The sequence below is a fragment of the Rhododendron vialii genome, chromosome 3a (assembly GCF_030253575.1).
Source record: "Rhododendron vialii isolate Sample 1 chromosome 3a, ASM3025357v1".
Classification (NCBI taxonomy): domain Eukaryota; kingdom Viridiplantae; phylum Streptophyta; class Magnoliopsida; order Ericales; family Ericaceae; genus Rhododendron; species Rhododendron vialii.
The window spans coordinates 33,332,022-33,345,912 of record NC_080559.1 but is presented as its reverse complement, the minus strand read 5'-3'; the positions used below and the strand labels follow the sequence as shown (position 1 = coordinate 33,345,912).

At 37.5% G+C, this 13,891-nt stretch overlaps 1 protein-coding gene and 1 long non-coding RNA gene across 2 annotated transcripts; both read right to left on the bottom strand.

The window, feature by feature from the left end:
• Positions 1 to 1,585: 1,585 nt before the first annotated feature.
• Positions 1,586 to 2,209, bottom strand: LOC131320166 (uncharacterized). Its single transcript, XR_009198140.1, has 2 exons — positions 2,170 to 2,209; positions 1,586 to 2,019 (listed from the first exon to the last, which is right to left on the bottom strand). It is a non-coding gene; the product is annotated as an uncharacterized LOC131320166 (long non-coding RNA).
• A 4,320-nt stretch (positions 2,210 to 6,529) lies between these two features.
• Positions 6,530 to 7,637, bottom strand: LOC131320165 (transcription repressor OFP8-like). The gene has a single exon (XM_058350761.1). The coding sequence runs from the start codon at positions 7,537 to 7,539 to the stop codon at positions 6,733 to 6,735; it is 807 nt and encodes a 268-aa protein (XP_058206744.1). The 5' UTR covers positions 7,540 to 7,637; the 3' UTR covers positions 6,530 to 6,732.
• Positions 7,638 to 13,891: the final 6,254 nt, after the last annotated feature.

Here is a 13,891-nt window from a genome sequence, read left to right as displayed (position 1 = left end):
GCAATAGAAGACTATGGAAATAGGTAGGAAGATATATTACATAGATTGATCAAAGTAGCAAAACCATTAAATGATTCACATACGGACCACATAGTGCGTAGTCTATTTACAGACACTGAATAAACATAATACCAGTAAAGTTCGAATGTCATGCTTGTTGAAGAGAATAAGTTTTGATTTAGGGCAGATTAGTCTTGTTTCTAATGGTAAAGTTGGAACTGAGAGAAGGACATGAAAGTAGTTATAAAGGTACATTATATGGATTGATTAAAGTAGCAAAGACATTGGATGATTTACGTACAAATTATATATTGCGTAGTCTATTTACAGATGCTGGAGTAGCATAATTGCAGTAAAGTTTGCGGTAGTTAAAGATATATGGTCCAAAAGTACTCAAAGAAAATTATGCATAGCAAAACATTATTGCACCTTTGGTCAGTGTTGGTCCTGATATTTTGTTTGCCCAAGCCTGTTCTAGAATTTGGTTGCCCATTAACTATTCATAAAAAAAAATCAAGTTTTCATTGTGATTTTGGTTTGAATTACATCAAAATATCAAAATCCAAATGTAACCTCGGTTATAGTCCTTTATGATTAGCACGGGCCATTTCAAATAAAACAATTTCTTTTTGTATTTTTTGAAAGAAATTCTTTAATTAAATCATTGTAGTTTAATTTATCCAAGTACTCATTTTCTATGTACCATAATTTTTGGAAGTGGATGGAAACTATACATGCATATCCCTAATTGTTTTTTGGTTGGGTTTGTAATTTTTTTTTAAATGGAAACTATACATAGCCCCATTTTTTTGGGTTTATGATTATTATTATTATTTTTGGTTGGCCCATGTTGGGGGTTGTCTAAGCCCGCGGACTTGCAGGGTTTACCCCTTGGTCGGCCCAGACTATGGTATCTCTTTCAATAAAATACAGATGTGGTATCTTGTAGCCATTCTCGGTCCTTTTGTTTGGTTGTTTTGGCCGTGGGCGTTAAGGGGGTGTGAGATTTGGTTGTGTTTTTTGTCTTGCATCGGTTTGTTCTAATTGTATCTTCTATTATACATGGTTTTGGTTGGGTTTCAAAGCTATTGGGTGTTTGGGATAGGGCATTTTTTCTTAATTTTCCTTTGTTCCTTATTCTATTGGTTGGCGTCTTGTCTTCCTAGTATTCTGGATCTCGGGTGGCGTATGCTGTTGTACTCTTGGTCCATTTAATGTGTGTTTTCCTTTCAGTGATTTTTTTTTTTTTTGCCCAGAACCAAAAAAAATTAAAAAAAAATTTCTACCTCTAAATGGAATCACTCATCTTTCTATGGAAGTTTCTCTTGACTTCAGTCCAGTGGCTGCAAGCAGCACAGAGGAACGAAAGGAACCCCCAATACACACACACGCACACACACACACACTCTCTCTCTCTCTCTCTCTCTCTCTCTCTCTCTCTCTGTGAACCACGCGCAGGAAAGGAGAGGGGGAGACGTGGCTTAATATCGTTCAGTTTTTAAATAGATATGCCAAAGAAGTCTTTGGATAGCTCCTCTTCATCAAGTTTTTGATTGGCCAAGGTACCAATTTGGGAATGCTGGCATTGCAATTAAGAGCAAAAGTTTTAAATTCACTATTATCATGAACGCTAGGAGTACATAAAAATACTCCGTATCTAATAGTCAGAAAGAGTCTATGTCCAAAACATAGACCAATCAAGGCAAATAGATGGCCCATTTTCAGCTTTCAAACTCGAGAGCATAAAAAAGAAATACACCTCAGGCCCTTAATTAAGAAATGAAATCTGTGGCGGTGTGTATTTGCACGCTATGTCACCTTGCCCCTCTTCCTTTTTCTTCCCTGCTAGTTAAACTCAGTAAATGCCTTAGAAAGAAGAAACCGCCCACAAAACAGCAAGAAATTTGTTCAAACTCATCCGACATTCTACATGAAACTTGGCCCCCATGTTATACTTAGGCAAGAGCAAAGCCAATTATGTGACATAGACCTTTCAATCTCTTCTTTAAGCTGCTATTACTGCAAAGAAGTTTAACTACAGAGGTAATTACCATCTAAAATCAATGTCCATGTTAACTTTTTCGTAAGAACTTATAAAAAGGTTCATACATCATTGCTAAAGGGCAATTATGCTAGTCAATGTATTTCTTGTCAAAGTTTTGCCATTACCTTCCTCTTCTTAAGAAGAAGATTCAGTGTGTCTTCAAGCACAGCTTGAGTCCAATGACAGAGAACGCATCCAGCAGCTTAAGTTAAGGTGGGCAGAAACTACTCTGCCTATGAAGTATATGTACAAAAGACATACATTGCAGCATATAATTGTGAAGCTAAATCTTTCACTTTCTCTTTGTTCATCCCCTGGTCCATCCGCTAAATCTCTATTTTTCTGTTCTTGATCCAAACTTTTCTTGCACTAGAGTAATTTTTCAGGAAAAAACAATTCCAATTGCCCTGGAAGAGAAAGAGAGACACTGGGTGAGGTTCCCAGAGAATACGCATTATCTGTCAGAGGAGGGGGATAAAAAGACGGAAATAGCCCTAAACAAATCTTGGAATACCGAGCGCATGAAGACAAAATAACATACCTTTTTGGGGGACACAACCGAAATTGTAGAAAAGTTAGAAAACCCATATTAGTAATTTGGAAAATAGCAAAACAGTACCCTGTCCCACCACAAAACAAGGGAAAAGACAGGAATGCCCCTAACCATTGCACATCAGGCTATCTCACCGAGGGGCCTGATTGGAAAAATTGGACAAAGATGGCAGCGGCCCGAAATTGGAATTCCTGGCTCATTTACTCCCGGGTCTGGATATATATATATATTACTAGTAGATGCCCGTGCCTGAAGATACAGCGCGACGTATTCTAAATACAATCTAAATGAAATAGTATTAAATTGTACTTTTATGATTTTTTTTTGGATATAACAGTTATTTTTAACTCTATCTCACATGGACCGAGTTCCATGTATGTGCATGTATATCCCACTTCATATGAGAGACGGTTACAAATAACAGTTAAGTGAAAATTTTTCCCTCCTCCCAACAAATCTTAGAATAGTCTAACACAACATGTGTTATCAAACCGGTGTAATTCCATTAGTTGCATTCAGGTATAAAAAAATAAGAATCTTAGCAATACAGCGCCTAACACAATAGTTTTCGTAAGATAACATAAACCAAGAATTCTTGTTATAAACATAAGAGTTTCCTTAAACTTACATAGCCAAGAATTCTCGCTCTATTGACTGTAACCTTTCCAAATAGCTAGTGAGATAAATAAAGAGAACATGATATTCATCGAATAAGTCGAATATGTGATAGATACCACGGTATTTACTGTTCATTCAGAGTGGTGATTTGTGGCTCCGGTATAGAATAGCCAACATTGGTAAACATGAACGGGTATATATCTTCCTTTTGCCGATCAAAAAAAAATTTGAGAGATGAATGCTTTTTGTAAATATTTTGGTCAATTTGGATTCAATTATTACGTATTTTATAATATAAATGTCCAAATCATGGAATCAATTATGGAATTTCTTTGGCCAATAAAATTTGACCTTTGTAAATATTTTGGTCAATTTGGATTCAATTATTACGTATTTTATAATATAGATGCCCAAATCATGGAATCAATTATGGAATTTCTTTGGCCAATAAAATTTGACCTTAAACTTATTTAGGTCATGGAATCAATTATGGAATTTCTTTGGCCAATAAAATTTGACCTTAAACTTATTTAGGAAGTCAAATATATAGGATATAAAATTAATACTGAATCAGGTTTCGAAAAGGGGAACAAAATTAAATCAATCAAAATCAATAAGAAAAGGAAGAAGTATGTTTAGAAAACGTGTAAATCTTAAAAGGAAATCCTCCTTAATGTTAGCAAAAGTTTTACATTATTGTAGGTTTATACATTAGGAAATATTCACTCAATCCGACAATCAAACGGTTGTAGAGGCTGCTATGTTTGTATGTATAGACATTTTGATGAAAACCCGTTCTATTTTATAATATAGAAAATTATTTAGGAGGAGAAGAGGAGATCAGAGCATGTACACCAAGGAGTAGGTATTTTAGCTACCCAACAAGGCATAATTCCTGTTCAAAAAAAAAAACAAGGCATAATTCTATTTTACCTAGGCAACTTTTTTGTGTCAGATGTACAACAACCTTCTCCATTTTACTTATGACTTATTAATGGGAAATGATATTAACACTCTAAAAATTGATGCAGACACTTCAAAAAACAAAGAAAAATGGCTTTGGAGTTACACTAATTTTGGAGTGCCTGCATCAATTTTTGGAGTGTCAATATCATTTTTCTTTATTAAAATATGTATTCTTTTGTTTTGCGCCCATCTCTCTAAATGGTAATCAAGATAATTATTTGAATAAATGTTCTTCACGACAAGTCCTACAATATCTGCGGTTTAGATCAAAGGGATATTGGGCACATAATTCTCTAACATTTCTTCAATAATCATTCAGAATTTAGGATCCAGTATTCTGAATGAAAAATATAAAGATTAGATCAAATACTTATACTTATTTGATTTGGCTGATTTTTTACTTAGATCACTCAAATTATTATTATTTTTTTAATCAGCAAAAAAGATTTTTAGAATTAATGAATAGATCGAATCATGTGTGTGGGATCTTAAAGTGAGTCTCCCACACTCATAGTGTTATTGGGTACAATCAATTTACAACCACAAGTACTTACACAAACCACTCACATTCATATCGGAATCCACATACACTGCACCTCTAATATGTGTAAGGATCCCACTAAAAGATATGAATGTATGTATAAAATGTGTGTGTGTGTGGTTGAATAATAGTAAGAGTAATTGTTTTGGGTATAAATCTAAAAGCAAACGAAAAGAGAGAGGTGAGATCCAGAAATAATAAACTAATGAATACCTTTTGAACAGTGCGTAGCCAAATTTACTGATGCACAATGGTTGGAGAAATTCTATCAAAGTTAATACCGAGACTGGTGCTGGTGCAAGGTGCTTTTATTGTTTCTCGGATAGATAAGGTAGCTCAAACCCCTCAATAGTGAGACTGATGTACTTGCTCTTAGAAGGATGGATACTTGGGCCAATTAGCCCAAACACTAAATGAATGATTATCACTAAAAGTCTAAAAGTAAATTTCAATTTTTTTGCCATATTTTATAGTTAGGGGAGGTTAGTAGGATGTTAGATAATGGAGAGCTCAAAGGCTCCGATAACCCTGAAACTCCAATCCTGCCCCTTGTGGACCTCGAACCCAAGACACACAGAGGGACCTTGGGGACATGAGTTTTACCATTTTGATGGCTTGGCAGTCCTAAAAAAATAAGTTCATTAAATTTGTTCAAACTTTTGGTTTGGTGTCCCTTTTCCGGATATGGTGCGGTCTTGGGGCACCACAACGAGATGCTCCAACACACCTTAAGCTCTCAACACTACATGTTTCTGTAGATATACAGAAATGTGCAATGTTGAGGAGTGTTTGAGCACCACGTGGTGGCACTCCAGACCATACAAAAATATGTCGTATTGAAGGCGGTTGGAGCTCTACGAGGCGGTGCCCCATGACCACTTAATATTTACTCCACTTTTTCCTTTTTTAAATAGACCCGTCAAAGTGAACCCAAAAAAAATTTTTAACCGAACTATGAAAAAATTCACTAAAAGCATAGACATAACAATAAAAATGCTGGATCTTTTGAGTGCATCAAACTAAACATTACGTTCTCACATACAAAAATAGCTTTGGTCAAAATTATGTTTCAAAAGTTTTTGACAAGAAAACCTTTAATTTCCCATCTCTCTCTCCAAAGCAGCCCTTGTGTTTTGTCAGCATCTAACATGTGCAATCCAGATAAAAACAGTGTCTCCTCTTAACTTATGGATCATCTTTACAAAAGTTGATTTCCTTGACTGACGAAAAAAAAATTATTTTTTACTAATCTGTTGGTGGAGGAAAATAAATATAATCGAAGAGCAAGGGAGAGATTTGCGCATTTTTTGTAAATGTAATGTGAGAAGCTAAAACCAGAGAGACACCACAGGGCCCATCCTTTGAAAATCTCTCCCTCTTTCTGTTCTCGAAACCCAAAGACAATAGTAAAATTCGAAGAAAAGGCCCAATTAAACTTTAAATCCCAACTTCATATCATATGCTCAGGCCAGTTTTTGCACAGCTTAATTAAGGAAATGTTTGGGAGCCAATTATTCTTTAGATTTTAAATTCTATATCATAGGTTATGGAATTTTGGATTATAAACAGAATGTGCAAGGGTGGTATTAAATTTGCATTCAGAATCCAAAAGGCTCTTTCGGAAGTGATTCTTGATTTCTGCATTCTCTAGTTCACTTCACTTAATTCTTTATGCGAAATGCATTCTATTCTTGATTTCTGCATTCTCTAGTTCACTTCTCATAATTCTTTATGCAAAATGCATTCTATACTCCGCTCCTAAACAGTCAAAATGGAAAAATAAAAAGCATAGGATGTGAAAAGTAGGTGACAGAACAACTTTACTCTCGAAATTCCGAAATTAACGATCGAATAAATTTTCAGTGGCTCAACGTATCCAACGCGTGGCCTTTCACTGGCTAATCTCGACGTTTACCATCAACAAAGACTAAGATAATCAACGTGGATTGGATAATTTCAATCCTTACTCTAGAGACTACTAACCATTCTCCCTAAAAACACAACCACATTTCAAGACAACGTAGAAAACAGAGCATCCCAAATCTCCGTGTACACTTGAACGATTACCCTATGATGATGATACGAATTCAACGAAAGAAAAGTCCGCAACAGATCCTCCAGATCCCTCGCTCCGAAAATCTGCCTCTCGATGATCATCTCCACCATCGAGCTCCTGAAATCGTCGTACGGGTCGCTCGACCGCTTCTTCACCACGAAGCTGTCTTTCACTTTCCCCTGCAATGGAGCCAAACCCATCTCGCATTCCCCCGTTACCGGCCTGTTCACCTTGTAACTCACTCTGTTTCTCCTGAAAGAATCGGACGAATCGGAGGAGAGAGAAACGGAGGAGAACAGAGTCGTTTTCTCATCGTCATCATCCTCTGCTTCGCTATCATCATAGTAATTGTCGGAATTACCCCTTTTTAACAACTGGGTCGTTTTTGCTCTACTCCTCTTCTTTCTCGACTTTTTTCTTCTGGGTTTCGACTCTGGTTGTTGGAATTCGGAAAATGCGATGAAAGGGGACATGGGTGAAGCAGGGGGGCATTTTGGGCCATCGGTTTTTCGTGGGGTGAGAAGAGGGCTCGGGTGGGGTACTTTGGGTAGTGAAAAGAGTTCTGGCTTGGGTCTGAAAATGGAAGGCAGTGGGTGGGGGTTGGGAGAGAAGAGGTCGATCAGTTGGTACTGGTGGTGGGTGTGGGGGAGGGTTTCGGGTCGGGCGATGACGTCCGAGGTGGTTCGGGACTTACAAGACCCGCATGATGATGATCGGAGGAAGCGGGAGATTTTCAGTTTCAACCGGTTGTGGTTATCCATTGTAGAGAGAGAGAGAGAGAGAGAGAGAGAGAGAGAGAGAGAGAAGCGAGAGTGTGTTTGAAGGTGATGGTGGCGGACTTGGATGGAATATATAAAGAAACTGGACTTGGAAATAAGTCTTTGTCTTTGATAACTTTGGAAAGAAAAACAAAAAGAGGAGTTTTTTTTTGTAAAGAAAGCTCGTTTCTGTCGTTTTACTGATCCCCAAAGCATTGTTTGTTTTCAATTGGAACTTGGATGGAATACTAGCTATGTCCCGACCCCCAAAACAGGGGTCGAGAGCCTTGGAACACTAGCCTCTGTGTCCATCTCATCATACTTCTTTATATATAGATATAGATAAGACAGTGAACTTGTCACCACTGCTTAAGTACATATTTGGGCGACCATATCTGAGAACGATATTTTTGGTATCACGTGATGTGTCACCACTGTATTAGTAAAATGTATCCTATTTGTAGTGGAACACTTTTTATTCATCTCACATGACATCCAAAATGTGATACTCAGACATAATCACCATAATATTGTCCAAACATGATAGTCATCCAATGCGTAAATTTTTAGGTGTGATAATGTGTATGACTAGACCTACAATTATACTTCCCATGCTTATAAGACAGGACCATGAATTTACCCGAAGCTTGGTTACGTTCTTTCCTTCCATGGACATGATGTGTGTTCTTTGAAGTTCGCAACAATAATGATGAACTCAAAATTTACATTTTATCATTAGATCAACATCGCGTCCGGTTGTAATTATTGTATATATTGGCCTAAAATGACCATCGACGACTGTGTCTTCTAAAGCTAGAACTCGTTTGCCTTCTAAAGCTAGAACTCGTTTGCGCATAGTTTAGAAAATCCTTTGACTACGAAATTCGAATATAGAACCACCCCTAAGTCTACCTTACAATGCTAGCTTCTTTAAAAACCTAATCTGAAAATTATGGATTTCTAATTCTCCCTGTCTTTGTTTCAAAAGTAGGCGGCGGCAAAGTACAATTGAGAGGCGATCAGGATGTGCTTTGTTTACCGACCATCTTACACAAGAATTTATTCTTGAGGAGGACAGGAATCACATGATTTGTTCAATGTTTTCCAAATATGGTTTTTCTAAGTCACTAAATTCTCACCTACCATGTTATAAAGTGATACCATTGTAGAAGGTAGGGGACCAGATGGGGAATTTAGTGAGTTATTAGGAGTTTCTGCCATTTAAATTCAAAAAGCTAAAAAATGTTTCACCTACCCGCGAGAAATATTTATTTATTCTTTACCTTTTAAAGAAGGTTGAAAAAAAATTAACCCCGTAGAGGTTGGCCTAGTGGTCTTGACCCGAGACTTGGTGTTTGCTCCATCTTAAGGTCTTAGGTTCGATTCTCCTTGCCAATTAACAACTATTGGAGCCACCTTACGCGTGTGAAACGGTTGTCGGAGGGACTGTAGGGATCAGTATGAGGTGCGCGCAAGCTAGTCTGGGACACTCTACATTACAAAAAAAAATATATATACGAAAGAAGCAATTGAATGGAGATTAGGAGCCAATCCCCCCTTCACAAGGGGTTTATGTTTTGGGGGGAAGTTGCATGGATTTTGTTAGCAGTGACATTCTCTCGAAATAATTCACTGTGAGGAATTACAAAGCTCGAAGCAGAAGTCTGGCATTGGGATATTGAAAAAAATAATACTAGTACATGGTCAACTTCATTTTCGGCTGGTTGTTTTTCTAATGAATGTTCCGACGCATGATTTGAGGAATATATTCCCAATGGCTCATGGTAGACCTTGAGCTAGGTCTTTGCATCCTAGTTCCTACTATCTTCTATGTTGTGATGATTTACTATCTTCGGATCAGTTTGTTTGTCCCTCGACGAGTTCTTGAGACCTCAATCTCACGGTTCAATAATAAAAGGCCTACTTTAAGTCAGGATAAAGCCTCGTTTAGACTGGGCTTAAAGGAGAATTGATAGTTTTATGATATTTCAGAGATAGATCTCGGATATAGCAAACTCCCAAGTCTCAAATCTTAACTACCAATCCAACCTCGGGTTCCTTCAATGTTTCAAATTCGGACAGGGGGTGTGTGCTGTGCAGCTTCGTGCCGCACAGCGTGCTGCACGGCCTTTGGCGAGGCTTTTCCGGCATCGGTCCGACGATCGGAGACGTTCACCACGTAGAGCTTGTCGAGTTCTACATGAGCATCAAAAATCAACTCGATAAAATATCTTTAAGGGCCTCATCCGAACATATATAACTTGAAAAAAATGAATTTAGTGGTTTTGATCCAGTGTTTTTATCCATTAGGATTCATTTTTTTTCAAGTTATATATGTTCCGATGAGGCCCTTAACGATATTTGATCAAGCTGATTTTTGGTGTACATGTAGAACTCAACGAGCTCTACGCAGTGAACGTCTCCGATCGTCGGATTGATGCCGGAAAAGTCTCACCGGAGGCCGTGCAGCACGCTGTGCAGCACTGTGCAGCACGAAGCTGCACAGCACACACTCCCTGTCCTTCAAATTCACTTAGTCGTCTCATGCATACGATATGGAGACAAGAAATCAGAAAACACGGGGACCTACTAATAAACTTCGGTCCTTATCATAACATCATCATTAATTAGGATACTTCTATATTATCCAGAGAGTGAACTGCTTATGTTAAAGGAGGAGGGCCAGGATTGGATGGATACCTTCACTCTTTGATTACAATGTCTCATTATATTTGTCCTTACTCAAGCTTTGTTTGGTTTGTGTTTTGAATTTTGTTTTGAAAAATAGTAGAGGTAATAAGTGGAGAGATAGAGAGAGAAATGTTAGAAGTAGGGGGAATTTGAAAAATTCTTTTTGAAATTGAAAGAGAACAAGGCATCAGTGAGGGATTCCACACGGTTTTACCATGTGGACCTCGCTTTTTCGATCAAATTTTGATGATCTGAGCCGCTCAAAGTGATCAGAACGTGATTTTAAAGGTACTTGCAAGAAATCGGCAAAAATAATGATCGGAAAAGGCTTGATTGGAACAGTTTTTATTAAACGGTTCAATAAAAAACTGCTCAAATCAAGCCATTTCTGGTCATTTTTGTTGCTGATTTCTTGCGAATACCCTTAAAATCTGTTCTGCACACTTTGAGCGACTCGAATCATCGAAATTTGCTCGGAAAATGGGAGGTCCACACGGTAGGACCGTAAGAAATCTCTCACTGAATAATTTGTGCATTATCATAAATACATTAATCAATTTATCATATTTTCAGTTTGATTCCTTTCGTTCAATGATTTCTATTCCTTAGCTTCAGATCATCAGGTAATCAAGCTAATTAAATTAAAATCCCATCATGAACTTGTCTTCTATATATTGAGTGATGATTGCACATTATTAGTCACTAATTAGCCAGATTTTACAAGCAGATTCCTACGTGTGAGCACGTACGTATGTTGCCGTCAATATTTCACGAGTGATAATTAGAAAATTTTAATTAAGAGTAACCACTTTATACATACTAGATTGTGGATTTCGTATGTCGGTACTGTTATTGTTATTTGTGTTAGCTAGCACTCAAAAGGGATCGATTCTCCCAAAAGGCGCAAGGTCGAAGCTCAATTAGACAACACATTTTAAACTTTGGGATCATTGAGAATTTACCTAGTCGTTAATTTCTAATTAGTCAAGCTAAGCGTAAATTGGCAACACATTTTATGAATGATTACAACATGTATGTTATAAAGATTTTATTCAACATGTATATTTTGAGAGAGAGAGAGAGAGAGAGAGAGAGAGAGAGAGAGAGAGAGAGAGAGAGAGAGAGAGATTTTCAGGCGAGATACAGGGACAGACAAAGGCAATATTGTCTCGTTATCATTGTTTCTTTCCATCTGATCGTGGCATTGTCAACCGTTATGTTGATAAAAATAATCTCACAAATTAACGAATCCTTGGCAACATATCCATGTCTTGTTCGTACTGGTAAAGCGGTTAAGGACAACTTATCAAATAAGCCTTAAAGTTGGAAGTTTGAATATTTTTAAAAATGAAGTGTTTAGGCCAACTTACGCGTACTTCAACTAATCCTGGAATCAATTTTACAGGCCCCATTAAAAGTAGAACAAACCTTTGTATGGACTGACCTCAAAAGAGTTGATAAATTTTGAGAAGTTTTAAACCTAAGACGTAAGAAATAATAAGGGAGCTAACACGTAAGTCCGAGGCCTTGACCACCGAACCAACCCGTTGGGGGTTACAAGCCTTAAAGCTTTGGGTAACTAACATACTAGCTAGTGCTGCAGTGCATCTAATAGGAGACTACTCTCCCTATTCCCAAAAGCGATTCAGGTACAAAGGCAACAATTGCCTTTTCATTGTTTCTTTCTATCAGATAGTGCATTGTTCATCGTTAATTATGTTGATAAAAATCTCACACATTTATTTAAATTTAATAGAAGCAGGGTCTTTTGTGCCTCTATGCCGATGGATTTTTCGGCTTTGGATTTAAAATATTAAAAAAAATCACACCATCCAACGGCTGGAAAACCCTTCGGCACAGGAGCCCAAGAGTTTTCAGAACAGATGAGATTGGATCCCTAATTAACACTACTTGGCAGCACACCCATGTCTTGTTCGTACTGTTTAAGTGGATAAAGGACAAGACTGATCAACGAGCCCTAATTTAAGCATTGGGTAACTAACAAACTACTCCCTAGCTAGGGCATCGAATTAGAGACTACATTGAATAACACAGCTCTAGCTAGCTAGAAGCATCGATCCAACTATCCAGGAACACACAACTGCATTGAGAAACAGAGTTCTTGCCCTTCGCTTCAAATGTCCCACCAAGAGCAAACACAGGGTATTTTTAAAAATGGGATTTCCGTTTCCAAGCGGAAGTTAGCTTAGCGCATGACAAACAGAAACGATTGCCATGGCTAATTAAACTTTTCTGGCTTCAAAGGAGGTTTGAGGACTAAGGTCAGACCTATGGCCTGGGGATTGCGAATCTCTTTATCCATTTGCTCTCTCTGCCAGCCGGCAAGAGAATCATGAAACTCTATCTCCTCATCTGTTTTTCAATTGCACCTTCTCTAGAGCAGTACTCTGGAATCTAACTGTTAGGACCACGGACCACGGACCACGGTCTCTATGTGTTAGCAAATTTCACGACAAAACACACATTTATTTGTATCCCTTTTTAGCGAGTTGTAATTTATTTGTAGAGTGTCTGTTTAGGAAGTGAGAGGAAACCAAATCTTTTGTAATAGAGAGGTTGAACTTTTAGGAAATAAAAGTGGAAGAAAATCAACCTATAAATACAAGGTTGTTTAGGTTTTGCTCTGTATCGAAAAAAGAGACAGCCCACTCATATCACTTCGGAGACTTAGAACATTAAAGGGAGAGCTTGGCTTTTGAATGTTGGAGTACAATGAGATTGATGGATCATTGAGCCTATAAACCATTTCGAAGAGGTTTCAGTATCTTCTTCAACTTATTTGAGAAAAGCCCTAAGAAAGATTTCTAAGCAAGTTTAAGTCCTTCAGTGGATTTTCGGGAGGCAAACGGATGGCTTGTGGATTCAAGACAGCGGCGGTCAAACACTGAGTGTGGTGAACATGGATTCGACAAGTAGGTCTTAGGCTCGATTGTGAGGATTCAAATCGTAGGGTAAAATTACTTGTAACTACACAATGTTTATAGTGTTTGACTCATTCCCGTGGTTTTTTCCATTTAGGGTTTTCCACGTATATCCGGTGTTATTCTGTTTATTACTTTCCGTTGCGTGATTGTGAGTTGATTAGTGAAAAAGTTTGAAACATAGCAAATATAAAAACCAGGCAAGCTAGGATTTTTCATCAACTTTGCTCCTTGTTTGACAATACATCTTTCTTGGATATCAATGCATCTTTTAACTGTCATCCTCCACCCTTTGGGCGGAGGTTAGACTTTTCCTTCTAAATAAAGCTCATTAAACTATGAGTATGAGCCAAGGTTCTTGCATAATCAGCTGCTTTGGTCTTCTTTACCCATATCTAAAATGTAGATTGTTGGGTACTTACGAAATGTGTAACGACCCTGATTTTTGGTAAATAAAAATTTTGATAAATATTTGAATTTTATTTTTAATTACTTGGTATTATTTTTAAAATTCCTTTTTTAATTTCTAATAATCCGTCATAATTAGATTTTAGTCCTTTAAAATTCATTTCTTGATTAAAAGCCCTACTTAGCTAGTTAAGTTAGTTTCCAACCAACTGGTTGGAGGAACCGAGCAACCAATTCACATAGTTACAATACCCTAACCCTAAATGGACCTTTTTGACCCTTGTGAATCCCTCCCAACCCTAATTGAACTCTTA